We start from the raw sequence: 25,102 nt of genomic DNA, 5'->3' as shown, positions 1-25,102 counted from the left end.
TTCAGATTGTTCTGTGCTCCACAACATCTCGTGCTCAGAGTAACAGATGTGCTCCATTTGGTTCTGTGTGCTGAGAGCGTAATTGTTAAAGCACTCCAGATTCACTTTAATTTCACTTTTGCATTCTTCCAAGTATGTTTGACCACTACATGTTAATATACAAATACAAATAATTCACCCCATGATATTTATATACTGTGGAGGAGATCTTAAAATGAGGAGCACAGAATAGTGAGCAGTATATTGCTTAATTTATATATTTGCTTTCTGTGGGTGAAGAGGAAAAACAAGGAAAAGTAATTCACGAAATCCATGGTTATGACCTTTTTTAAAAGCTAAGCTATATTAAACAAATGTCTCAGTGTATTACTTTAATACTAAGTAATAATGTACTCCGTGTAATGCATAAAAACCAAAACATCCACTACATCACCAAAATCCACTACGCAGAGGATTAGATCCACTACGTCATCGCGCTACAGTCTGCAGCGAGGATACTCTCGTACCATGTGCAAAAGCACTACACACTGCAGGGCAAACACAGTATTTGGCAAGCTATTTATCTACCAGCAGGGGCTTACAAAACAATGCTAATCAGCCAAAAATGTACCCCTTTAATTGGCTGTGTTTAAGGTAACACTGCAGAAGCCAAAGTCTCTCGAGAGTCTCATTCAGTGTTACTAAGGTTAGATTCAGTGATAGGGTTAAGTTTAGAGTAAGGTTTAGGGGTAGGGGTTGGTGTAGGGTTTCTGTAGGATTCCAAATAAACAGTGTGTGGATGTCGCATGTGGCTCTCGCAAGACTTTTGCCAACCAGGGGGTTACCTTCTAGACACGATCCCTTTACTTTAAAGGTGCACTTTTTAGCTCATTGCTAAACTTTAAAACAGAACCTTTTCTTCAGTAAAGAATAATTTGAAAAAATATGTTTAAAATGATGTTTCACATGAAATGAAGACTCTAGTCATATCAGTCTTAGTGAAAAAGCTGCTTTATTCTAAATATGCTGCTGGGTGCACATTCATGAGCAGCATCATGTTGAGATCATATGACCAGCCGAATATTACTTGCTTTATTTCGTTAATGCCCTGTAATGGGACACTTTCATTTGTAAAATATATTCATCATTGCTGACTGTAATAATGCATTTTTACAAAGACAAAAGTACAGAGAACTTTGTTTTTGCATTTCTCACTGGCTGATTCGACAGTGGTCTTGGACTTTATACTGACACCTACTGGTGTGGATGCAACATCATACAAAAGTTTTCAGTTACCAATGCTATTGAAAAAAAATACCCCATTCACTGGAGTATTTGCTGCCCATGATTAATTTATTCCACAACCTTATGTACCCAATAATGGGGGTTACTGAGACAAAGCAAGTAGTATTCAGCTGGTCCTGTGATCTCAATGTGGTTGTCCACATGAGTGGGCAACCCACCTTATGTAAGATAAATAAGCTGATATGAATTGGGTTACATCGTATGACTGATGAATGAGTCTTCATGTCATGTGAGTGTACATCATTTCAAACCTAGATCTCAAAAGCATAATTTAAGTTCTGTAGACCTAAAACTTTTTAACACCATGTCTAAACTATTTTGCTTGTGCACAGACTCCTTGTAGCTATCTCTGAAAAATAACATGTTTGAACTGTAGTTAAGATTGCTGTGTAAAAATGTCTTGTTTAACAGAAAGAAACAAGCCTATTAACATTCACACCATCACAGAAATATAGATGATGGCAGTAAGCCTTTGTAAAGTGCTATTTGTAGAGAGGCTGTGAGAACGCAGGAAACAACACTGACATTCTCCCACAGTTCAACTCTCCGAAGCTGAACTAGGTCAAAAGGGGATTTCAGTGTGGAAGGTGTGATAGAAATGGCCCTGTTTCTCACCATTTTTGGCACTTCAAATAAATGTGGTACATTCTACATGATCTTTTTGCCTGTTCGTGAGTTTTAAAAGACCACAACTCAGAAATGTTTTTTTTTTTTTTTTTTTTTTTTTTTGTGATCCAGAGATATTTTTTTTTTATTTAAAAAAAGTTATACAATAAAAAATATAGTAATATACAGTGCTGTGCAGAAGTCTTAGTCACATAAGACGTTTCACAAAAGCATTTGTCTTAAGATGGTTATTTATATCTTCAGCTTTAGTGTGTCAGTAGGAAATATAAATGCTAGACTCCCAAATATTACTTTTGCAAATAGAAAATATTAGAATAGAAGAACAGGGGGCCCTGCAACAGATGTCATGGCCCCCACAAAACCCCCCTCTGAACATCGTGTCAGTCTTACAGAAAGAGACCAGGTGTACCTAGGAGAATTGGTGCTGTTTTAAAGACAGAGGTGGTCACACCGAATATTGATTTAGCTTTTTTATGTTTACTGGACTTTGTATGGCATTAAGTGATAAATGAAAACTATTTATGTCATTATTTTCTAAGACATCCTCATTATGCAACATTTTTCACAAGTGCCTAAAACTTTTGCACAGTACTGTACGTACATACTGTTCGGACCGCAAAGCCCTGCTGAGGATAGTGAGGACAGCTGAGAAGATCATCGGGGTCTCTCTTCCCTCCATCAAAGATATTTACACCATACGCTGCATCCGCATAGCAACCAGCATTGTGGATGACCCCCACACACCCCTCACACAAACTTTTCACCCTCCTGCCGTCTGGCAAGAGGAACTGAAGCATTCGGGCCCTCATGGCCAGACTGTGTAACAGCTTCTTCCCCCAAAGCCATCAGACTCCTCAATACTCAGAGACTGAACTGACACACACACAGCTGTACACCATCCAACTTTTGTACGTCCACAGTTGCACTTAATTCATTGTCACTTTATACCGGGCTGCTACCTCAATAACTGCTATGTCCATAGAACACTATTTCACAGTATGTTATGTTTACATTCGGCATTTTTAGAAAGTGTCATCTTTTTGCACTACTCAGATTAGAAATGTGTACTGGTCGGCGCTGTAATGTCTCTCGCTGTCTCTTACTGTGCCTATTGTCCTGTTTCCTTTTTAGTAATTATTGTACTGTCCTGTAATTTTTGCACACGTTTGCACGTGCGCTTTATGTAGGAATGTGTAGGTCTTATTCAGTCTGTGTAGTCTCATGTGGTTCTGTGTTTGTCCTATGTTGTTTTATGTAGCACCATGGTCCTGGAGGAACGTTGTCTCGTTTCGCTGTGTACTGTACTAACTGTATATGGTTGAACGACAATAAAAAACCACTTGAACTTGAACTTGAACAACTGTCTGTTATTGTTGGCTTTCAGCAAACTAACCAATAAGACACACATTGCAATATTTGAGTTTTAAAAAATGTATTTCACTTGCTGTAAAATTCTTGGTTTAACTGAAACGTTTCTGGAGAGTGATTTAATTATCGTAACAACATTTTGTGGCTTAACTCAATTAAGCATAAACTATTTTACATTGCCTTTCTCAATTGTAGCTCTTGGGAGGAGTTGGATGTTTTTTCTCAGTCAGTTATATACAGTGTAGCGTTACATAAGTAGCAGAATTTACAGCCTCTTTTTACTAATAATGAATGTCAAATGTATGTCATCATGATCAATTAAGATCACAAATTCAAATTCAAATCAAATCAAATCCCTTTGTTGTCACTCAACCATATACACAAGTGCAACAGTGGGTGAAAGTCTTGGGTGCAGTTCTAAGCAACATAGCAGTATGAAAATTAACATCTGATTTTATTATTAAAATTAAATTAAATAAATAAATAAATTACATTATTCTATTATGTAGCACACGCTAACAAGACTTATACTGTATTAAGATTTAAGGTGGGGTTGGAGGATATGGTTGCCAGGGTGGGCAAAGCTCAAGATTGGGTGGGCCAGGCCCACCTCAGCCCCCCCGTGGATCCAACAGACTACTTTTGGACTGAAATAAGTAAACAGCAGATACCCTCAAGCAAAAATAGACTGCATCTTTTTGCCCTAATGTCCATACCTAAAAGCAATGTGATTTCTTTGTATGAGCCATTCTACGAATAAAACACCAAAACCATAAAGGAAGTGAGGAGAGATAAGTTTGAGCCATTTTCTGTGAAACTGAGCATTCTAAGAGATTAGATAGAGAACATTCACAACACTGTGGTCAAAATATATATATATATATATATTATACAATGTATGACCCCTTGCATGCATGTAGCCTACTTAGAAACATCTATTTTAGAAATGGAAAGTTTGTTTTAATTTACTTTGAGGTACTGTAAGTGGATAAAGCAAGCTTATCAATGACCAAAAAGTCTTCTTTCTTTCTTTCTTTCTTTCTTTCCTTTTTTTTTTTTTTTTGACTATGGTTACTTATAAAAATTTATATGTTCTGATATTTTTAAGGTGTGGGTGAATTGTCCCATTTAATACATTTATATATAAAACAATGAAAACCAATACACCCTCGATAGCAAAGGAACATCACCTAAACTTCTATTTTAACGTGTGTGTTTACATCTGAGACATACAGTGGTGGCCATAAATATTGGCACCCTTGGTAAATATGAGCATAGAAGGCTGTGAAAAATATGTCTTTATTGTTTATCCTTTTAATCTTTCATTCAAAATATTCACAAAAATATATATCCTCTAATGGATATCAATCAACAGCAAACACAACACAAGTTTTATAAAAAAACAAATATTTTTATCAAATATATGTGTGGCACAATTATTGGCACCCCAAGAAATTCTTATGAGTAAAATATATCTGAATTATATTCCCATTCATATTTTACAGTTTTTAGTACACCTGGTTGACTAGGAACATGAAATTGTTCAGCCATAAATTCCTGTCCATAAATATGAAGTAACACACAAGCCAAATTCCCTTAATCATCTATCACAATCGGTAAGACCAAAGAATAAAGTTATTATGTGCAGCAAAATGTTGTTGAGCTTCACAAATTGAAAATGGCTATAAGAAAAAGCTAAAGCATTGAAAAACCCATTTCCACCATCAGGGCAATCATTTTTCTCCCAATTTGGAATGCCCAATTCCCACTACTTAGTAGGTCCTCATGGTGGCGTGGTTACTCACCTTAATCCGGGTGGTGGAGGACAAGTCTCAGTTGCCTCCGCTTCTGAGACTGCCAATCCACGCATCTTATCACATGGCTCGCTGTGTATGTCACCGCAGAGACTCCACATGTCGAGGCTCATGCTAAACTCCGCGATCCATGCACAACTTACCCCACTGAGATTGAGAACCACTAATCGCAACCACAAGGTGGTTACCTCATGTGACTCTACCCTCCCTAGCAACCGAGTCAATTTGGTTGCTTAGGAGACTTGGCTGGAGTCACTCAGCATGCCCTGGATTCGAACTCGCGACTCCAGGGGTGGTAGTCAGCGTCAATACTTGCTGAGCTACCCATTATTATTATTATTATTATTTTTTTCCCCTTTTTCACCCAATTTGGAATGCCCAATTCCCAGTGTGCTTTAAGTCCTCGTGGTCGTGTAGTGATTCGCCTCAATCTGGGTGGCGGAGGATGAATCCCAGTTGCCTCCGCGTCTGAGACCATCAACCCGCGCATCTTATCACGTGGCTTGTTGAGCGCGTTGCCACGGAGGCATAGCACGTGCAGAGGCTTCACGCCATCCACCGCGGCATCCGCGCTCAACTCACCACGTGCCCCACCGAGAATGAACCACATTATAACGACCACGAGGAGGTTACCCCATGTGACTCTACCCTCCCTAGCAACCGGGCCAATTTGTTTGCTTAGGAGACCTGAATGGAGTCACTCAGCACACCCTGGGATTCGAACTAGCGAACTCCAGGGGTGGTAGCCAGCGTCTTTTACCACTGAGCTACCCAGGCCCTCCATCAGGGCAATAATTAAGAAGTTCCAATCAACTGGAAATGTTAAGAATCTACCTGGAAGAGGACGCATGTTTATATTGTCTCCAAGCATGGCGAGGAGGATGGTTTGAGTGACCAAAAATTCTCCAAGGATCACAGCTGGTGAATTGCAAAAATTAGTTGGGTCTTGGGGTCAGAAAGTCTCCAAAACTACAATCAGATGTCACAAGTTGTTTGGGAGGGTTTCAATAAAAAAGCCTCTGCTCTCCTCCAACAATAAAATTAAGTGTCTTCAGTTTGCCAGACACTACTGAAACTTCAAATGCGACTGGGTTCTATGGTCAGATAAAACAAAAATAGAGCTTTTTGGCAGCAAACACCAGGGATGAGTTTGGCGCACACAGAGAGGTAGCCATATGGAAAATTACTTCATGGCCACGGTTAAATTGGTGGTGGATCTTTAATGTTGTGGGGCTGTTTTTATGCCAAAGGGCCTAGACATCTTGTTCGGATACATGGAATTATGGACTCCATGTATTATCAAATACCAACAGAGAAAAAAAATCAAAACCTGACTGCCTCAGCCAGAATGCTTAAAATGGGCCCTGGTTGGATCTTCCAGCAAGACAATGATCTAAAACACACATCAAAATCAACACAAAAATGGTTCACTGACCACAAAATCAAGGTTCTGCCATGGCCATCCCAGTCTCCTGACCTGAACCCCATAAAAAAACTTTTGGGTGAACTGAAGAGGAGAGTCCACCATGTGGACCTCCGAATTTGAAGGATCTGGAGAGATTCTGTATGGACGAATAATCTCAGATCACTTGCCATGTGTTCTCCAACCTCATTATGTATTACAGGAGAAGACTTAGAGTTGTTATCTTGGCAAAGGGAGGTTGAACAAATTATTAAATAAAAGGGTGCCAATAATTGTGCCACACATATATTTGACAAAAATATTTGTTTTTTGATAAAACGTGTGTTGTGTTTGCAATTGTTTGATACGCCTTTGAGGATATATTTTTGTAAATATTTTGAATGAAAGATCAAAAGGATAGACAATAAAGACATATTTTTCACAGCATTCTTTGCTCATATTTACCAAGGGTGCCAATATTTTTGGCCACCACTGTATTTTTAGGTTATTTGTTCATCTGGAACATGTTTCCCCTCATTCATCAGATGTCCTTGAGACGTTTATGATTTAGAATGTTTGTAAATCTGATCTTTTTAAGATGTTTAGCAGATGTTAATTAGAATGCGATGCTTTCCAGATGAAAAGATAAAAAACAGACATCTCAGAGATGTAAGTGTTTGCTATCTGGGACGTGATGGCAAAGTTTTGATTTGAGCATGTTTTACGGCCATGATCAAACATATCATCTATAAAAGAAATACACCATCACCACATGCAATATTTTCAATAGATTAAGTTTATAATTATTTTGAATTAATACTTGTAAGCATCCAAAAACTAAATTGCAGATATTTGTGTTTAATGCACTTCATGAAATGTTCTGGACACAAATGGTGCTCCTTTCCAAGAATGACTCTTATATCTCCATGTAAAATGGCTAATTTGACAATTTTCCATCTTTGTTAAGTCATTTCTCTCATTTCAAGTACTCCAAAGTGAAGTATGGACGATGGGGCGGGGCGACACGTGTAGCTCCGCCAACTTCCGATTTCATTGGTCTATACAGCAGAGCTTGTTGGTGTATGGTGTTGAGAAGTTTGACGCTTTAAGCTAAGCGTACACTGTTTATGAGGACATACATAAATCATTACGTTTGTGTATTACTGAATGATAATAAAGCTCAAAAAGTGATTGAAGAGAAAGCGCAAAAAAAGGCACATGGTTTCTCTTAATTATAAGCAAACGTGATGTTCAGAGCAGTTATTTTAGTGCAGTATCTGTAAAAGAGATTCTAATGTGCATGCATGCCTCTCATATCTGTCCCTCATATTGATATCAGACACATGAATCATTTTGTGAAGTTCTTGTGCATGTTCATGCATTCGCTTTTTAAAATTAAAAAATTGTGCAGTTATTTCCCTCTTAAATCCTCACGTAACCAGCAAATTGTAAACTCTTGTTTTATTATGCAGCGCTCCACTGCTGTGGCACAACAAGTCCAATGTCTGAATGTGTTTGAAGTTGACAGCACAGAATAGTCACAGCTCCAGCTGACTATTATTATGCAGCTAAAATACTTTAATTGGATTTTGAATGCCTAAAGTCACAAATATGCATAGCAAATAAGTGTCATAAGGTTATTTAACATCAAAAGCTTAAGAATGTCCAGACTAGTCAAGTCTATAAAATATTATCCATCTTTTTTGTATACAAAATTCCATAGTGAGAAAAAAGTGCACAGTGCAGTGAAGTTAATACTGAGCAAACGTGGGGGTCACCTCACGCCATGCAAGAAGCAGACGTGTGAACGACAAGCTCTGCGCACTTTGCTAAATTTTTAATTATTTTTATGTTATAATCTGGTGAAATTTGGTACACCCAGTTACACATTTGCTCTTTGAGGCAAAACATGGCAAAGAAGTCAAAATCCTCGGGCTCTGGATACATTAAAAGACACTTACGTGTTCAGGATGAAAGCCCCGACAGGCCTACAGACCGGGGATTTGATTCGGATGAATACGTCAATCGATTACAGCGATGGAAATAAAATTCTTCAAGAGTGACTGATGTTGAGAGACGAATCGATTGCTAATCCGCCTGCAACCAAAGTTGATTTGGAACATCTCCTTGAAAAGCTTGAGAATAGAAACCGCAGGAATAACATTCAAATTGTTGGAATTCCTGAGCATGAGGAGGGCAGAGATATGGTGAAATTCCTAAACGAGCTTTTCCCGAGTCTGCTCGACATAACAGGCCACAAGCTGGAAATCGAGCGAGCTCACAGAGTCCCAGCTCACAGATTTGCTGAGGGAGATAGGCCCCGATCGATTCTGGTCAGATTTCTGAGATCATCCGATAAAGAACTTGTGTTGCGCCAGGCGAGGAGCAAAGGGAAGCTTTCTTGGAAGAACCATAATATTTTCTTGTTCCAGGACTTTGTGATTTCGACAAGAGAGAAACGCGATCGGTTCAAGGAATGTAAGAAACTCTTACATCAGCGGAAGATCACTTTTGCTCTGATGTTTTCGGCCAAACTGAGAATAGAAACGAAGGACGGTCGCAAAATATTTACATGTCCCAATCAGGTAATGTCTTTTATTGAATCAATGGGTGAGTAAAGCATTGGGTGTTTCTCATGTGAGTGGGTCGACTCGCTGTACTTACTCTGGCTTTTGAGGAAGCTGGGCATCATTTTGGTTTCTTTTTGCGTTGGCTCCGCCGTACAGCTGGAGTTTGTTTTGTGAATAACACTTTTCCTTAAAGAAACTTCAAATCAAATCAAATCAAATCACTTTATTGTCACACAGCCATATACACAAGTGCAATGGTGTGTGAAATTCTTGGGTGCAATTCCGATCAACATAGCAGTCGTGACAGTGATGAGACATATACCAATTTACAATAACATCAAATTAACACAACACAGTTTAAACATCTGTTATACACATAATTACACTCAACAGTATACAAATAATAACATACACTGTACAGTATACAATACGCACTATATAGATACACATTATTCAATCAAAATAAAAAAATTAAAATATATAAAAAAGTATATATATATAGAATGTACAGTATTGTACTGTATTGACATTCAGGCTGTCGGTTGATAGTCAGTTGTTAAGAGAGGACATAATATAATAATAATATAATTTATGACAGTCCGGTGTGAGATATAAGAGTAAGGGTAATAAAGTGCAGTGCTTATGTATTTTGATCGTGGGAGATCAAGAAATCAAAAGTCTGATTGCTTGGGGGAAGAAGCTATCATGGAGTCGGTTGGTGCGGGTCCTGATGCTGCGATACCGCCTACCTGATGGTAGCAGTGAGAACAGCCCATGGCTCGGGTGGCTGGAGTCTCTGATGATCCTCCGAGCTTTTTTCACACACCGCCTTGTATATATTTCCTGGAGGGAGGGAAGCTCACCTCCGATGATGTGTCTGGCAGTTCGCACCACCCTTTGCAGTGCTTTGCGGTTGTGGGCTGTGCTATTGCCATACCAGGCGGAGATACAGCCAGTCAGGATGCTCTCCACAGTGCAGGTGTAGAACCGTGTGAGTATGTGGCTGTTCATTCCAAACTTCCTCAGCCGTCTCAGGAAGAAGAGGCGCTGATGAGCCTTCTTCACAACGACTTCAGTGTGGATGGACCATGTGAGTTCCTCAGTGATGTGGACACCCAGGAACTTGAAGCTGCTGTCTCTCTCCACTGGTGCTCCATTGATGGTGATGGGACTGTGTTCTCTGTCTTTTCTTCTGAAGTCCACCACAAGCTCCTTTGTCTTACTGACGTTGAGGGAGAGGTTGTGCTCCTGACACCAGTGTGTCAGAGTGTGTACCTCCTCTCTGTAGGCTGTTTCATCATTGTCAGTGATCAGACCTACCACCATCGTGTCATCAGCAAACTTAATGATGGCATTGGAGCTATGTGTTGCCACACAGTCATGTGTGTACAAGGAATACAGTAGTGGGCTGAGAACACAGCCCTGTGGGGCTCCAGTGTTGAGGGTCAGTGATGAGGAGATGTTGCTGCCTATTCTAACCACCTGGCGTCTGCTTGACAGGAAGTCCAGGATCCAGCTGCACAGCGAGCTGTTTAAGCCCAGAGCCCGGAGTTTCTCATCTAGCTTGGTGGGCACTATGGTGTTGAATGCTGAGCTGTAGTCTACAAACAGCATTCTCACATAAGTGTTCCTTTTTTCCAGGTGGGAGAGAGCAGTGTGTATTGTAGATGCAATGGCATCATCAGTGGAGCGGTTGTTGCGGTAAGCAAACTGCAGCAGGTCAAGAGAGAGTGGCAATACAGAGCAGATGTAATCTCTGATTACTCTCTCAAAACATTTGCTGATGATGGGGGTCAGAGCAACAGGACGCCAGTCATTTAAACTTTTGCATTGACGGAAGATTACTTTTGCATTGAAGTTCCCGGCCAGTTTGAGAGTGGACACTACGGATGACCGCAAAATATCTACATGCTCACACAAAGGATGTCTTTTATAAAGTTGACGGATTGTGTAAGTCATGGTATATACTTTTATGCGGCCTCCGAGTGAATTGACTCGATCATTCGGGGAACCGTGATGCCGGTTTTGTTTCTTTTTGTATTGGTTCCGCCTAGCGGCTGGAACTTGTTCTATTGAATAACACTCCTTTGGAACAGCTGTGGATTAATCTGTTCGTTCTTCATGCTTATTCCTTCTGCTGGCTGGAGTTTGTTTTGATGAGTATTTTTACGGGACATTGGAATGATTACATCATCCGCTGAACTCATAACAGCTTCGAGGAAACTGAACGGCTTTATATCGGCTAGAATTTGTTTTGTGGAAGATCACACCTTTGAGACAGTTCTGTGAATGAACCTACACGTTCTTTGTGATCATTCTTCCTATTGGCTGGGGTTTATTTTACAAAGTATTTTCTGTTATGTAATTTTGTCTCACAAATTTGTGAGGCAAAATTGAGTAATCCGATGGCAAAGTTGTCGTGGGGGCTTGTGGGCGTACATGGACCTTTTGAGTTTAGAGGGATTGTCGCCGGTTGGCGCTTTCGTGCGCGGGGTTAATGCGCACGTTTTTCTTTTTTCTGTTTGTTTTGTTCGGGGGGAAGTTCGGGGTTTGATTGTTTCATTAATGGGGAATGTGGTCTGTATAATTTTGTTTTTGACACACAATTTATTTTTTCTTCTATATCAACATGTCAAATGTTAATATGAGTGGACTGTCTCTCTCCACATGGAATGTAAATGGGTTGGGGCACCTCATAAAAAGAAGGAAGGTTATTACTTTTCTTAAACGTAAGAAATATGATATAGTGTTTCTTCAAGAAACACATCTCTCCCCACAGGAAACTGAAAAATTTGGTAAGATATGGGGTGGACATGTTTTTTTTTAGTGCTGGCTCAAGTAAGAGCAAGGGCGTCATTATACTGATTAATAAACATCTACAATTCAAATGTCTCAAACAGACTAAAGATAAATTATGGAGAGACATTATTGTTTTAGCTGAAATTCAAGGGCAAAGGTTGATTTTGGCTAATATTCACGCACCTAGAGCAACATTGACGCTTCACAGGATGTGTAAAAATCTTGGTCTTACGGATATTTGGAGACTTTTGAACCCATCTGGTTGAGACTATAATTTTTTTCATCAGTCCATAAGATTTATTCTAGAATAGATTTTTTTTTTTATATCCAAATCCCTCATTTCATCTGTTGTTGATTGCTTAATTGGAAATATCTTAGTCTCAGATCACGCTCTGGTGAGTTTAGAGGTGTTGCCACATATAGAGAAAAAGAAATCATATAGTTGGCGCCTTAATGTGTCCCTTTTGCAAAATCCTGATTTCCAACAAATGTTAAAGACTGAAATCAGTGTTTATATGGAGACCAACTGGTCCTCGGTATCCTTTGTGGGCGTGGCTTGGGAGGCACTTAAGGCGGTTCTTAGGGGTCAGATCATACTGTATGCCTCATTCATCAAAAAATCCAAAGCACGAGAACTTGTGGAGTTGCAAGGAAATATTAAAAGTGCAGAGGCAGAGCTGAAGTGCCATATGTCATCTGATGGCCTCAGAGAATTGACCCGATTGAAATACAGATATAATACTATTTTGTCGCAGAAAGTGGAGTTTTGGTTATTCAGGGCAAGACAGTCATACTTTGAGTCAGGGGACAAAGCAGGGAAGCTTTTGGCTAGATATATAAAGCAGAGAAAGTCTTTTTCTACCATTCCCTCAGTGAAATCTGCTGGTGGTGAAATATTTACCTCAGCCATTGATATTAATAATGCCTTTAAAGAATTATATCTTGATCTTTATAGTTCCTCGTCTTCGTCTACTGATGAGAATATTAGAAACTTTGTGGAACCATTAGATCTTCCTAAACTGAAGACTGAGCAAAACAACGCTCTTGATTCTGAGATAACCTTGGAGGAGCTTGACGAGGTAATTAAGTCCCTACCTACTGACAAGGCTCCGGGGCCAGATGGTTTTGCTGCAGAATTTTTTAGATCCTATGCTACAGAACTGGCTCCACTTTTGTTAGAAGTTTATACTGAATCATTAAAGAAGGGAAAGCTTCTTCCAACCATGATACAAGCCTGGATCAGTCTGATTCTTAAAAAGGACAAAGATCCAAGTGAGTGTAAAAGTTACCATCCAATCTCCCTGATCCAACTAGATGTAACACTTTTGTCAAAAATTTTGGCTAACCGATTAAGTAAGGTTATGAAATCTCTTATACATATAGATCAGGTGCCATTTCACTTGACGCCGAAAAGGCATTTGATATGGTAGAATGGGATTATCTTTTTAAGATTTTGGAAATGTATGGGTTCGGGAGTACATTTATTGGTTGGATTAAGTTACTTTATAAACACCCTGTAGCAGCAGTACAAACAAATGGATTAATTTCAGATTATTTTAGTCTGAATAGGGGCACTCGTCAGGGTTGCCCTCTTATTGTTCTGTCTTGCCCTGGAACCATTAGCAGCCGCGATAAGATAGGAGGATGATTTTCTAGGGGTGACGGCGGGAGGTGTGGCGCATAAGCTTCTACTTTACGCAAATTATATTTTATTATTCGTCTCCAACCCCACTAGATCTATGCCTTGCCTCCACAGAATTATTAATTCCTTTTCCAAGTTCTCAGGATACAAAGTCAGTTGGTCTAAATCCGAAGCTTTGGCTTTGACAGCATACTGTCCAGTAACGACCTTCCAGCCGGGCACCTTCCAGTAGCCCAAACAGGGCATTAAGTATTTGGGAATTTTATTCCCAGCAAATTTGTCTGATTTAGTCAGAGTTAATTTTGATCCCTTAATAAAAAGGTTTTCGAATGGTGTGGACAGGTGGGCTTCATTACACTTATCGATGATTGGGAAGGTTAATGTAATTAAAATGAATTGTATTCCAAAATTCAACTACCTGTTACAATTTCTCCCTGTAGATGTCCCCCTCTCTTATTTCAAGCAATTTGATAGCATAGCGAAGTCCTTCATTTGGAATGGTAAGCGTGCCAGTTTAAATTTCAATAAGTTACGTAGGCCGATTGACAAAGGTGGGTTAGGCCTACCCAAGATTTTGTTTTATTATTATGCATTTGGTCTCAGACATTTGGCTCATTGGTCGCTTCCACCTGAGAGAGCCCCTCCCTGGTTTTGTATTGAAAAGGAAGCTCTTGCCCCTATCTCGCCTCTGCATAGCCTTTCGATGAAATTAATCAGAGAAGTTAAGTCACACCCCTTTATTTTACATTTACACTCGATATGGACAAAAGTGTCCAGAGGGTTTAATTCGGATATTTATTTAAACGTAGCCTAGAGCATATGGTAGAACCCTAAACTATGCATTAATAAGTCTCCTTTCTGTTGGTCAGATTGGATTGTGAGGGGGGTTAATACACTCGGTGACCTATATGAGAGTGGAGTATTGAGACCTTTTGAAAATTTGGTTCAAAATTTTGGAATTCCCAGATCTCAATTTTATAAGTATTTACAGCTGTGCCATCTATTCTGCACTGTTTTTGGGAGTGGCACGCAACCCCCTAGTGTGGCAGATACTCTGGGAGTGGTGATTACCACTTCTGGAAAAGGTCATGAGGCATCAGTGTATTACTCCATGCTAGTTCAGAGTCTGGGGGACGGAGCTTTAACCTCTATCAAGAGATTATGGGAGAAAGATTTTAATTTGGTACTGGAGGATGGCGTGTGGGCTGGGATTCTAAAAAACGTCAAGACTGCATCTAGGGACGCAAGGGTGCAACTTATACAATTCAAGATTCTACATAGATTCTATTGGACCCCCTCTAGACTGTATAGGCTTGGTCTTAAAAACACACCCACCTGCTGGCTTTGCCAATCGGAGGATGGAGACATGGCCCATGTTTTTTGGTGGTGCGCTGAGATTCAGGAATTTTGGTTGAAGATACAGAGTTTTGTATGTGACGTGTTGGGCATTCAGATTTAATTTTGCCCCAGACTCTGTGTCTTGGGTGATGGGGTGGTCATCAACGTAGGCAGTAAATACATAAAAGATTGGGTCCTCACCAGTGTGATGATAGGCAGGCAGATTGTTTTAAGGGGTTGGAAGTCGAAACAAATCTACGCCCCTGCGGACAGCAATCTCTCAAATTTGGGCAAGATTCTCTGGCTCCCCACACCTGCAGGAATTTTCCGTTTTTGAGAGCACAACAACTCTCTACACAGCTTTAAAAAATTTAAAGAACCAACATACTGGCCACATACATATTTTATTAAAAGGTAAATGAGGGACACATGGGATGAGTTTTCCATATCTTTTTATTAGCACTTCAATATTCTGCAATACAAGTGAACTTTATCATTTTATTCGGCTTGCAATATAGTGGACATCTACTAATATGCCTATTGCTGCTGCTGGAGAAAGAAAGAAAGAAAGAAAGAAAGAAAGAAAGAAAGAGTTTTATCAATTTAATGTAGTTGCCAGGTATGAAAACCATATCCCTCCTGCTGCTTACGTTCTATCTCTGATAAGACAGTATGGTGCTTCATATTTGCTGTGAATGATACTGAGATATGCTATTAAGCCGCATTAAACCACATTTTTTAATATATTAATTAAAGCTAGGGTGTGCAATCTTTTCCGGAAATTTATTTTGTTATACTGGTTGAAAGTCTCTTCACATCCTGATAGCAATCAATAATTTAAGTGGTCTAAATGTAAAAATAAATAAATAAATAAATAAAAATAATAATAAAAAAAATATATATATATATATATATATAGCTTCTGTGGAAGGGACAGGACAAAAAAATGATCGACGAATCATTGTAATCGGTCCGAATGTAATGATAGGATGTCCTTCCTGTCTGTCAATCTATATTTGCATACCGCCGCGCAACTTGTTCGCGCAGACAATCATACGTCATCAGCGCGGGTTCCTTGTCGCTGTGCAGAGCGAGCGCGAGAATAGAAGGCGAACCGCAGCTGCCTTATGTTCTTCCTGAACCACCAGTAAAAGGAAACAAGAAAAGAAAGACCGTGTTAGAAACTTCTACAACTAAAAAACGTCTGGATCAAGAGCAGAATTAACATTGGCGTGTTCATGTGTGATAGAGGAGGCGTGGCTTTGGAGACACCTCTGAAGCGAGGGCGGGCTCTATGCTTTCAAATCTATTTTGCTAACTGCTAGCCACTCTACCCGCCCCGTCGTCCAGACAACAGTCTGGAGCTTCTCGTATGTTAACCCACACGCTCTCTAGCCGTCTGCTCACCCGGAAAGACAATTACTGCATCCGGGCCACTTCTTCTGCATGTTGCTATTCAGTCCAATCTGCAACAGTTTTCTCTTTTTACTCTTTTTAAATCTCTTATAAACATGTCCCGGGGCTCCAGCGCGGGATTTGACCGTCACATCACTATCTTCTCTCCGGAGGGAAGACTTTATCAAGTAGGTGAGTACGGAGGAGTTTAAATCACTTTAATAGCAGCTAGTAAGTGCACAGTCATTTAGCCTTTAGTTTAGCTCACATTCACTGTCACTAGCAGCAGCGCTTATTATGGGGTGTATGATCAGTATTCTGTCTTATAAAAACATATTTGAACTAGGTGTGTATTTATTTATTTAGATTATTGTTTTTTAAGGAAATACATGTTAATTTAGACTGCTAGCCCGTTAGCACTAGCAGTTAGTGAATCACAAACTGTTTGAGATTATAATGAATATTAACTTTAAATCAATGACTTATAAATATTATAATATAATTATCTTATAAATGTGTGTGAATGGTTAAAATATTGGCACAGTTTGTTAAAATCGCATTTACATATTTCATTTTTTATTTACCATGGTAACCGCCAAAACACTATAGTTACAACAGTAATTGTTAATAATAATAATAATAATGATACTTTTGTAAGGGATCTCATTGTGAAAGTGTAAGATTTCAGAATCTGCCATTTTAATTTTTTATGACAGTTATGGCCAATAGCAGGTTTTCACAGTTTTATTGTAATAACAATAAATGCACTGTGGCTACTATGGTACATTTAATAAGGGGATCTTGTGTGTCAAAAGGACTTATTTTTTAAAAAATATTTTTTTCTTCATCACTGGACTGAAGGATGTGGTGTTGATGATGATGATGTTTCAGCCTCCATTTATTGTGGAAGTTATTGAAAAGAGGGGAGAATGCTCTACCTGTGGACTCACTAAGGTAGTAAATCAACTAAATTCATTTATTTTAATTTTATTTCATATCTACAGAATATGCATTCAAGGCCATAAACCAGGGTGGTTTGACATCAGTTGCTGTTCGAGGGAAAGACTGTGCAGTAGTTGTCACACAGAAGAAAGTCCCAGTAAGTCTGGTCTCATTATCGTTTATTACTGTTAATAGCAAGTTCAGGTCTTTATGGTGCAAATTAATTTTTGATGTCTCTCTTTTCCAGGATAAGCTTCTGGATGCTTCTACTGTCACTCACTTATTCAGAATCACTGAGAACATCGGATGTGTTATGTCAGGAATGACAGGTATAGAAGAGACTTCGCCTTAAAGTGTAAAAGTTACATCCACTGTTTCCATAAAACTACTCTTCATGATGTCTGTTGGAATTGATGCACTCTCTGATGTCTTAAGTTTATTAACCTTCAGCTGACAGCAGGTCTCAAGTGCAGCGAGCTCGCTACGAGGCAGCGAACTGGAAATACAAGTATGGTTATGAGATCCCAGTAGACATGCTTTGTAAAAGGATTGCTGACATCTCTCAGGTTTATACACAGAATGCAGAGATGAGGCCGCTCGGCTGCTGTAAGTCAACTATTGACAATTCACACTCGCTGTAGCACAACACAGAAGTGTAAAGTACATCAAGTATGCTAATCATGTATTTCTTAGCAGATCCAAATAAAAGGAGTAGTTCACCTAAAAATGAAAATGATATTCTCATTTGTCATCATTTATTCACCCTCGTGTTGTTCCAAACCGGAATAGCTTTCTTTCTTCAGTGGATCACAAAATAAATATTTATTTTTTTCTAATTGCATGGAAGAGAGTGACCAGTACAAAATTCCAAAATTTGTGTTCCGTGGAAGAAAGTCTTAAGAATTTTGAACAATATGTGGGTGAGTAAATGATAACAGAATTTTTCAGAATGAGATTGTGTTGTTTTGTAAAGTTATTCCTTTGTAGGTTGACCTACAAATCTTTTACATTTAAAAGCATATTTTGTTTAATGAGTTGTATGAAGTTTATGAATGTGTTATTGCTTGTCTCTTTTCCAGGCATGATTGTAATTGGTCTGGATGAGGAGCTTGGGCCACAAGTATATAAATGTGACCCAGCAGGTTATTACTGTGGGTTTAAGGCCACAGCAGCAGGTGTGAAGCAGACAGAGGCTACAAGCTTCCTGGAGAAAAGAGTGAAGAAGAAACTTGATTGGACCTTTGAGCAAACAGTTGAGGTACAATCCCAGTCAATTCAGGACAGCGGATAAACTTTCAGGTTTTGTTTTGTTTCCATCTGCTAACAATGGTCCATTCAGACTATTTAATTTTGGCAAGATGCAGCAGGCAAAAATGTAATTTTCTTTAGGGATGTCCCGATGCTATTCCTTAAATAGTACAGAGCAGGTGGCGCAGCTGTAAATACCTAAAGAACTGAGTCCTGGGAATCCCAAAATGTTGAACCATATTTTCAAAGGATCTCAACACTCCACTCTCATATAGGTCACAGAGTGTATTAATCTCCCTACAATCCACTCTGTCCAGCAGAAAGGGGATTTATTAATACATAATTTTGGGTTCAGCCATATGCTCGAGTCTACATTTAAATAAATGTCCGAATTAAACACTCTGGACACTTTTGTCCATACCGATAATGGGGTGTAACTTAACTTCTCCGGTTAGTTTGATAGAAAGGCCTTGCAATGGCAAAATAGGGGCAAGAACTTCCTGTTCAATACAAAACCAAGGAGGGGCTCTCTCTCAGGTGGGAGCGACCAATGAGCCAAATGTCTGAGACTGAATGCATAATAATAAAACAAAATCTTGGGTAGGCCTAGCCCACCTTTGTCAATCTGCCTATGTAATTTACTGAAATGTAATCTGGGACGTTTACCATTTCAAATGAAGGAATTTGCTATGTTATCAAATTGCTTGAAATAAGAGAGGGGGATATCTATAGGGAGAGATTGTAGCAGGTAATTAAATTTGGAATACAATTCTTTTTAATAACATTAACCTTCCCAATCATAGATAAATGTAATGAAGCCCACCTGCCCACATTGCTCGAAAACCTTTTTATTTAAGGGTCAAAATTAACTCTTAACTAAATCACACTCATTTGCTGGGAATAAAATACCCAAATACTTTATGCCCTGTTTGGGCCACTGGAAGGTGCCCAGCTGAAAAGCCGTTACTGGGCAGTATGCTGTTAGAGCCAAAGCTTCGGATTAAGCCCAATTGACTTTGTATCCTGAGAACTTAGAAAAGTAATTAATAATTCTGTAAAGGCAAGGCATAGATCTAGTAGGGTCAGAGACATATAATAAAATATCATCTGCGTAAAGCAAAAGCTTATGTGCCACACCTCCCGCCACCACCCCTGGAAAATTATCCTCCTTTCTTATCATGGCTGCTAATGGTTCCAGGGCAAGACAGAACAATAAGTGGGAAAGAGGGCAACCGTGCTGGGTGCCCCTATCCAGAGTAAAATAATCTGAAATTAATCCATTCGTTTGAACCGCCACTACTGGGTGTCTATAAAGTAACTTAATCCACCCAATAAAAGTATTCCCGAACCCGTACATTTCCAAAATCTTAAAAAGATAATCCCATTCTACCATATCAAATGCCTTTGGGCATCAAGTGAGATGGCAGCGACCGGAAGTTTGATCGTTTGCCAATGCTCACATGACATTAATGAAACGCCTAATGTTATCAGAATAATTACGGCCCCGAATAAACCCCACCTGATCTATATGTATAAGCGATGTCATAACTTAATCGGTTAGCCAAAATTTTTGACAATATTTTAACATCTAGCTGGATCAGGGAAATTGGATGGTAACTCTTACACTCGCTTGGATCTTTGTCCTTTTTAAGAATCATACTGATCCGGGCTTGTGTCATGGTTGGCGGAAGCTTTCCCTTCTTTAATGATTCCGTATAAACTTCTAGCAAAAGTGGAGCCAGTTCTGTAGCATCAGATCTAAAAAACTGAGCGGCAAAGCCGTCTGGCCCCAGAGCCTTGCCTGTAGGCAAGGCCTTAATTACCTCGCCAAGCTCCTCCAAGTTTATCTCAGAATCAAGAGAATTTTTTTGCTCAGTCGTCAGTTTAGGAAGATATAATGGTTCCACAAAATTTCTTAGATCCTCATCAGTAGACGAAGAAAGAATTCTTTAAAAGCATTATTAATATCAATGGCTGAGGTAAATATTTCACCACCAGCAGATTTCATTGACGACATTCGGTGTTTCAGCTCTGCCTTAGCACTTTTAATATTCCCTTCTAATTCCAAGAGTTCTTGTTCTTTGGGTTTTTTGGTGAATGCGGCATACTGTATGATCCGGCCCCTAAGAACCGCCTTAAGTGCCTCCCAAGCCACGCCCACAGAGGGCACTGTGGACCAGTTGGTCTCCATATAGTCATTGATTTCAGCCTTTAACATTTGTTGGAATTCAGGATTTGCAAAAGGGATACATTAAAGCACCAACTATATGATTTCCTTTTCTCCATATATGGCAACACCTCAATACACCAGGGCGTGACCTGAGACTAAAATGTTTCCAATTGAGCAATCAGCAACTGATGAAATGAGGGACTTAGATAAAATAAAAAAATAAAAAACATTATCTATTCTAGTGTAAATCTTATGCACACTTGCATAAGATTGCACACTTTTGCTTCACTATGATGCACTAGACCTTGTGGTGCGACGGTAGCATGTCTGACTCCAGATCAGAAGGGTGCATGTTCAAATCACATTGGGGTCAAGCACTTTCTGCTTGCGTTGGTGGTATAGTGGTGAGCATAGCTGCCTTCCAAGCAGTTGACCCGGGTTCGATTCCCGGCCAACGCATTATTAGTAGGCGTGGCTGAGTGGTTAAGGCGATGGACTAGAAATCCATTGGTGTTTCCCCGCGCAAGTTTGAATCCTGCCGACTACGGCGCTGCTGTACAGCTACTTTCCTTAGGGGCAGTGGTGGCTTGGCGGTTAAGGCTCTGGGTTACTGATTAGATGGTCAGGGGTTCAAGCCCCAACACCGCCACGATGCCACCAAGGCCCTTGACCCCATCTGCTCCAGGGGCGCCGTATCTGACCCCAGCTGGGATATGCGAGAACTATAGGGGCAGTGGTGGCTCAGCATTCAAGGCTCTGGGTTACTGATCAGAAGGTTGGGGGTTCAAGCCCCGGCACTGCCAAGATGCCACTGTTGGGCCCTTGAGCAAGGCCCTTGACCCTATCTGCTCCAGGGGTGCTGTATCATGGCTGACCCTGCACTCTGACCCCAGCTTAGATGGGATATGTGAAAAAAACAAATTTCACTGTATATGTGCAAATGTATAACATTAATTAATCCATACAATTAAAAAATACAATTATTAATTATCAAGGATTATTATCAGTCCATCAAAAGATTAACGTGTCCTCCCAATATTATATCATGAGGGGTGTGGCTTGCAACATATAAAAAAAGCCCTGATCAACAACGTTAGGTGCATAAATATTAGCTAAAATAAGACTTTGCCCCTGAATTTCAGCTAAAACTATGACTCTTCCTAATTTATCTTTAATCTGTTTGAGATATTTGAACTGTAGATGTTTACTTATCAGTGTAATGACTCCCCTGCTCTTACTTGAGCTAGCACTAAATAAAATATGTCCACCCCATATCTTCCCAAATTTTTCAGCTTCCTGCAGGGAAAGATGCATTTCTTGAAGAAACACTTTATCATATTTCTTACGCTTAAGAAGAGAAATATCCTTCCTTCTTTTTATGGGGTGCCCCAACCCATTCACATTCCACGTGGAGAGAGACAATCCACTCATTAACATTTGACATTTTGACATATAAGAAAAAATAGATTGTGTGTCAAAAACAAGATTATAAAGACCACATTCCAACATTAGTGCAACCATCAAAACCCAAACTTCCCCCAGAACTAAACAAAAAGAAAAACGTGCGCATTAACCCCGCGCACGACAGCGCCAACTGGCGTCTGACCCTCTAAACTCAAACAGTCCATGCACGCCTACGAGAACCCCTGCGACAACTTTGCCATCGGATTACTCAAGTCCGGTGTTTCTGTACAAATTTTATGAGACAGAATTTCACGGCAAAAGATAATCTATAAAACAAACTCCAGCCAATAGGAGGAATAAGTACAAAGAGCGTGTAGATTCATCCATAAAACTATCCTGAAGATGTGTTACTCTACAAAATATACTCCAGCCGCTAGGCGGAACCAGCAACAACAACAAAAAAGTGCTCCGTTTCCTCAAACAGTCAAGTGAATGGTCAAGTGAATGTTCAGTGAGCCGGTCCACTTGGCTGCAATGTGAGTTCCACAAGATGACTTATTCACTCTATTGACTTTATGAAGGACATCGCTTGCTGTGGGCATGTAAATGTTTTACGGCCATTCTTATCTATTCTCAATTTGGCAGGGAATATCAGTGCAAAAGCAACCTTCTGTTGATATAAATGTTTCTTGCATTCCTTGAATCGATCACGTTTCTCTCTTGTCGAATTCGCAGAGTCTGGGAACAAGAAAATGCTGTGGTTTTTCCAAGAAAGCCTTCCTTTACTCCTCGCCTCACGTAACACAAGATCTTTATCGGATGATCTCAGAAATTTGGCCAGAAGTGATCGGGGCCTGTCTTTCCCACGGATCGCTGAGCAGGAACCCTGTGAGCTCGCTCGATTTCCAGCTTATGGCCTGCTGTTTCGAGCACATTTGGAAGGAGCCCATCCAGGAATTTCACCATATCCTGTCCCTCTTTGGCCTCAGGAATTCCGACGATACGGACGTTATTCAGCCGGCTACGGTTCTCCATGTCCTCCAACTTCTCCCAGACATGCTCCAAATCCACCTTGATCGCTAGCGGATTAGCAGATAATTCCCTCTCCGATGACTCATAATCGATCCGTTTTTCAACATCCCCCACTCTTGTAACCACTCTTGTAACCACATGTTCAGCATCTCTCGCTGCATTTCTCGCACATCTCTGACTAAATTGACTCGCAGGCTCGCGGCCAGCTTGAGGGCGTCAGCTTGAGTCTTTTAATGTCTCCAGAGCCCAAGGATTTTGAATTCTTTGACATATTGTCCTCCTAGAACTGTTATGGAACAGAGTGTATCGAATCTCGCCGGTTTATGTCATTAAAAGTGTTAAAGCTAGCAAAAAAAGCGCAGACACACATCCGATCCTCGCATGACATCACGTGACTCTATTGTGTTATTTAATCCAATGACATTCATACATTTTATGAGTGGTTTAAGCCATGGTGCAGGTTCGAATCCGGCTTTGGTCATGTCCCAATTCAAATCCCTGTCTTGCTTAACTGTCCTATAAAAATAAAGGTTAAAAAGACCAAACAATTTATTTGTAAGTTTCCAAGCATTTTCTGGGGCTTCCAAGCACTGTACCATTGGAAAAAAAAATTCTATAGAATGAAGCTGGCTGATTTGTTAAAAGTAATTTGTTTAGTCACTAGAGTAGTAAGGAAGTAAATGTGATACAGGGATGCAAACACAGTGGCAGTGCTTTTTCCCTCCATTCCTTTGCAATACAAATCTCAAATTCCTCTTGCTCTCATGTTATTTCAGATAATATAGAAGGATTTGTTTATATAATGTTGACACATTAACACAGAATGTACTAGGAATTGGCATTATTGAGTAATTTTGTAGTCGAGTACTGATGATCCACTAATGTGTAACTGCTAATTGATATCCTGAAACAAAACAAAAAATATTTAAAATAAAATTAAATCTCAGGAATATCTGGGGTTTTGTCACCCTGTCTACCTGTAGTGTCTAACCTTAATTGCCTCTTGACAATAAAATATAATTTTTTCACTAATGAAACATTTCCATCCTCAGACGGCCATCACTTGCTTATCAACTGTGCTATCAATTGATTTCAAGCCGTCTGAGTTGGAGGTAGGCGTTATCACTGCCGAGGATCCGAAATTCAGGTGGGTGGAAGCAAAGTGGTTTCCATTTACATGAAATCTGCAGTCTTTGTGCTGTACACAGATTGCAGGTGGTACCACTAGAAATGTTGTAGATTACTTTAGTATTGATATTTGTGAAATGCTGCATTTGTAAGTAAACATAATCTATGCTGCACTTGTTCATGCTTTACACAGATTGCTTTTTGTCATGGTTGATGCAGTTGAAATGTTGAATTGCTTATTTACTGTTTCAGGATTCTGTCAGAGTCAGAGGTCGACACTCACTTGGTCTCTCTGTCTGAGAGGGACTGAGGTCTCAGAAGAAAGTATTGAGATATGCAGGATCCCGTTCAGAGCCCTTGTTCTCATGTAAATTACCCCTGTTCCATTAAAGACATTTTGAGAAAAATATGAAGATTCCTGCTGTTTTCCTTTCTCCTTTTCTTCTATTTATCATAATGAGTGCAGAGTGAATGTTTTACAGGGGGAGTCCCTGGCATGTGCATCTTTCATTTTCATTGCATTCTGTGTTTTCCCAAACTGATTTGGCAACAGGGAAATAGTTTGGAAACCTGCTTTTTGTTTCATAGAATTCTCTCTGATCTTTGAACTTCTGAAGTATACTGAGTCAGATAGGGTTGAATAGAGATTAGCACACGAGGAAAGTCAAACGCATGCTTTTGTGATGAATGTATTCATGCACCTGATTATTTGACTCATCCTCATTGTTCAGTTTTATAAAATGTAGAATAATGTAATACTTTTTTCAAAAATACAGACATGCATAGAGCAAGCTTCTGTTTTAAGGTCGGATGAAATCTACGGCCACTTCCACATCAGTTCATTTTCATTTTTAATGAAAACGGATCAAATTGGCAAAACATCTCAAAATGTTTTTCTTGAATATATTTTAGCATTTTTGTGGAATAATTTCCACAGTA

The 25,102-nt window shown here is 39.7% G+C and overlaps 1 protein-coding gene and 2 non-coding genes across 4 annotated transcripts; all 3 read left to right on the top strand.

Annotated features, from left to right (window-relative positions):
- Positions 1-15,906: 15,906 nt before the first annotated feature.
- LOC127416112 (proteasome subunit alpha type-6) lies at positions 15,907-24,572 on the top strand. 2 transcript variants are annotated; one of them, XM_051655262.1, is made up of 7 exons: positions 15,907-16,431; positions 17,244-17,338; positions 17,429-17,510; positions 17,632-17,787; positions 18,261-18,439; positions 24,088-24,182; positions 24,416-24,572. In XM_051655262.1, exons 1-7 carry the CDS (start codon positions 16,356-16,358, stop codon positions 24,471-24,473), a joined length of 741 nt encoding a protein of 246 aa, XP_051511222.1. In that variant the 5' UTR covers positions 15,907-16,355; the 3' UTR covers positions 24,474-24,572. The 2 variants fall into 2 exon arrangements, with proteins under 2 accessions (XP_051511222.1, XP_051511223.1); XM_051655263.1 differs by having other exon boundaries at positions 15,908-16,427.
- On the top strand, positions 20,987-21,058 carry trnag-ucc (transfer RNA glycine (anticodon UCC)). The gene has a single exon. It is a non-coding gene; the product is annotated as a tRNA-Gly (tRNA).
- On the top strand, positions 21,065-21,146 carry trnas-aga (transfer RNA serine (anticodon AGA)). The gene has a single exon. It is a non-coding gene; the product is annotated as a tRNA-Ser (tRNA).
- Positions 24,573-25,102: the final 530 nt, after the last annotated feature.

This window comes from Myxocyprinus asiaticus, chromosome 25, assembly GCF_019703515.2.
Source record: "Myxocyprinus asiaticus isolate MX2 ecotype Aquarium Trade chromosome 25, UBuf_Myxa_2, whole genome shotgun sequence".
NCBI classification, from domain to species: Eukaryota; Metazoa; Chordata; class Actinopteri; order Cypriniformes; family Catostomidae; genus Myxocyprinus; species Myxocyprinus asiaticus.
Note: the sequence above shows the minus strand (reverse complement) of the source record. Positions and strands in the feature narration are given on the sequence as shown.

What these genes read in the sequence shown, in the direction of transcription:
- LOC127416112 (XM_051655262.1), top strand. Translation starts at nt 16,356, where the DNA reads ATGTCCCGGGGCTCCAGCGCGGGATTTGACCGTCACATCACTATCTTC. An exon ending in TGTTATGTCAGGAATGACAG is followed by an intron (nt 17,511 to 17,631) that starts GTATAGAAGAGA and finishes ATTAACCTTCAG; the next exon opens with CTGACAGCAGGTCTCAAGTG. An exon ending in CCTTTGAGCAAACAGTTGAG is followed by an intron (nt 18,440 to 24,087) that starts GTACAATCCCAG and finishes TTCCATCCTCAG; the next exon opens with ACGGCCATCACTTGCTTATC.